This window comes from Penaeus vannamei, chromosome 12 (assembly GCF_042767895.1).
Source record: "Penaeus vannamei isolate JL-2024 chromosome 12, ASM4276789v1, whole genome shotgun sequence".
NCBI classification, from domain to species: domain Eukaryota; kingdom Metazoa; phylum Arthropoda; class Malacostraca; order Decapoda; family Penaeidae; genus Penaeus; species Penaeus vannamei.
Window position 1 is genome coordinate 36339858 of NC_091560.1, and position 2500 is coordinate 36342357.

Sequence of the window (2500 nt, forward strand, 5' to 3'; positions counted from 1 at the left end):
TATTACATTTATGATTTTCACTTTTATCGCTATTATTTTATCATGACTTTAATGTTTCCATAATCAAAAATCATTGGCATTATTAGTAACACTATTATAGTTACTACGATTGTTATATCATTATTATCCATCATTAGTACATTTTCATCTCATTTATTATTAGTATATGAGTGCCATTATATGTTTATGATGTTAATATTATTTCCGTTTTCATTACCAAAATGACTACCATCACCGTAATTATCGTTATTATCAGTGTCGGTAATATCATGGTTATCATTTTCTATTATATTTTTCGGATTATTTTCGTTAATGTTTGTTTCATCCTTTTTAACGCTATTACTGCCACCGCTATTGCTAAGATTATTGCCACTAATAGTTTACTTTGAACTGTAGTATTATTTTTACACTATTACCTTTGCTTATTTGTTAATTTCATTTCTATTAGTAGTAGTATGAATTAAAAAGTTATCATTTTGATCTTATCACTGTATCACTGTGATTTAACACTATCGATTTTCAATAACATTTTGAAGACTTATCTGCTACGCTCTTATTTGATTCATTAAAGGCCTCTGCGTTAACTAGAAATTGATACAGACATCAATTTGGAAATAATAGATAGTATAGTCGTGTTATGGATGATTTTTCCTTTTATTCATTGTGATGTATGTCTTTGAATGAATGGATGGATGGATGGATAGAAGGATGAAACTATATGTATCTATCCACCAATCTAACTATCAAGTTCTGTCCGTCTGCCTGTCTATCAGTCGCTCGACCCATCTATCTATCTCTCCATCTGCCTGTGTTGATTCAGTTCATACACATAGTATGTCTGTAAACATACCTTAATTGTGTTATTTATTCTACCTGAACGATAGAACTTTGCACTGCTATAACTCGATTTTTTATGAACTTTGCGAAAGAAAGACTGTTATTAAGAGACTGAATGTATAAAGCTTCACTAATTTAATGCTGTGATTCTACGCATATCAAATAATTTCGTGTTATTGCGTACGTGGTACTCGCGCTCTTGGCTCTGGCGTTACATGAGTCCTCGCTTCGTCTTGTTTACAGGAAAATGAGGGATTAGTTTTAACCCTGTGGTATTTTCAGGGTCTGGACTACAGTATGATGCTGGCTGGAGAAACTACATAGTGTTGTTTACTGGTGGCGGAACGATATTCTTGAACTGTGCGCCGGTATGCTTGGCGTCTCAGGTGATTCAGAAAAGATTTTGTGCCAGCGGTCGCTCTCCCTCCTTTACGTACGCCAAGTTTGCTCATTTTGTTTGCGATTATTTTCATTCACTCGTTTGTTTATGTGTGTGTGCCTTTGCTTAGTTATTGGTGAATGTGTCTGCGTGGGTATTCTCTTATTTGCAAGGCTTAAGATATTACTACTTCCCCGTCTCCTTCATTTAAATATGCCTCTCTATTTTAATTTTAGTAATTGTTCTTATCTCTGTAGCATTTTCTCTCACGGGTTTTCCTCTGTTTTGTCTACTTGTCGAAGAACTTCAGCCACGTGTGTCACAGAAAATAGACATGTTTTGTCCTCTTCAATTGCGGTGCACTCTTCGTTGTTTTTCAAATGTTGAGCTCAAGAACAGCTTAAGGCTTAATATTCTCCGAAATCTGTTGTTTTTTTCATTTACGTTTAGTTTTTAGCTGCACTGTTTCAGAAAGCCCATAGGACTCAAACAGCTTTACGTTAAAATGTATTGCATATTTATGTATGAAATTCTTATTCAAATTGAAACTACTTTTGTATAGTTTCCTCTCCTATAATAGCATTGCAATTGAAGGATGTGATGTGTATAGTAGTATATTGCAATCTATTTACATACAAATCCTTATGAATTGCTCCACACGCATTTACTTATGTATACATATTCTCATCTGAATACATTCAAAGAAATACACAAAGCAACGACTGTAGATCTTATAATATCTCTCAGTCTTTCAAAAGAAAAGAAAAATAAACGTTTTTGATACGATCATGGCACATATGAAGACGTCAAGTGTGATCTCAGCAATTTTAACCAGGAAATGTTTCAGACAGAGATCCAAGAAAGGGGGCCTCGTCGTGTGCCAGGACTTCCCCATAGCGTATGTCAAGTGACTCACAGATATGCAGTCCGACGTTATGTCAGTCAGCTTGATAGATGATCTTTTCTTTGATAGAAGGAAAATAACGTCTTTTTGCGTCTTTGCTTATACACACAGACTCGCAAAAACAGACACATGCATACATACACGCCTACTCGTAGATAACGTGTACGTACAAAGCATATATTTCTACAATAGCAGAATTAAGTTTCCCTGTGGTACGAAATCAGACAGTTTAAATTATAGAGTTATATGGTTTCATTATGGACTAAGAAATGCATAGAATGTGAAGAAAATATTTGATATGTGTACTGGTACTGCGATACTGTTGTCATCGGTATCATTATTGTCGTTATTATTATAATTATTGTTGTTTTCATCATCAT

General features: G+C 34.3%; 2 protein-coding genes across 2 annotated transcripts in view; both read left to right on the forward strand.

Moving 5' to 3' along the window:
• Nucleotides 1–2500, forward strand: part of LOC113811890 (axoneme-associated protein mst101(2)) — a 46570-nt gene that overhangs the window by 21637 nt on the left and 22433 nt on the right. The window lies entirely within an intron of this gene.
• LOC138863541 (secreted protein C-like) overlaps nucleotides 2005–2500 on the forward strand; it is a 1295-nt gene continuing 799 nt past the window's right edge. Inside the window, exon 1 of the mRNA XM_070127712.1 lies at nucleotides 2005–2114. Within this exon, the coding sequence (XP_069983813.1) occupies nucleotides 2005–2114 (110 nt within the window). The remainder of the gene's footprint in view (nucleotides 2115–2500) is intronic.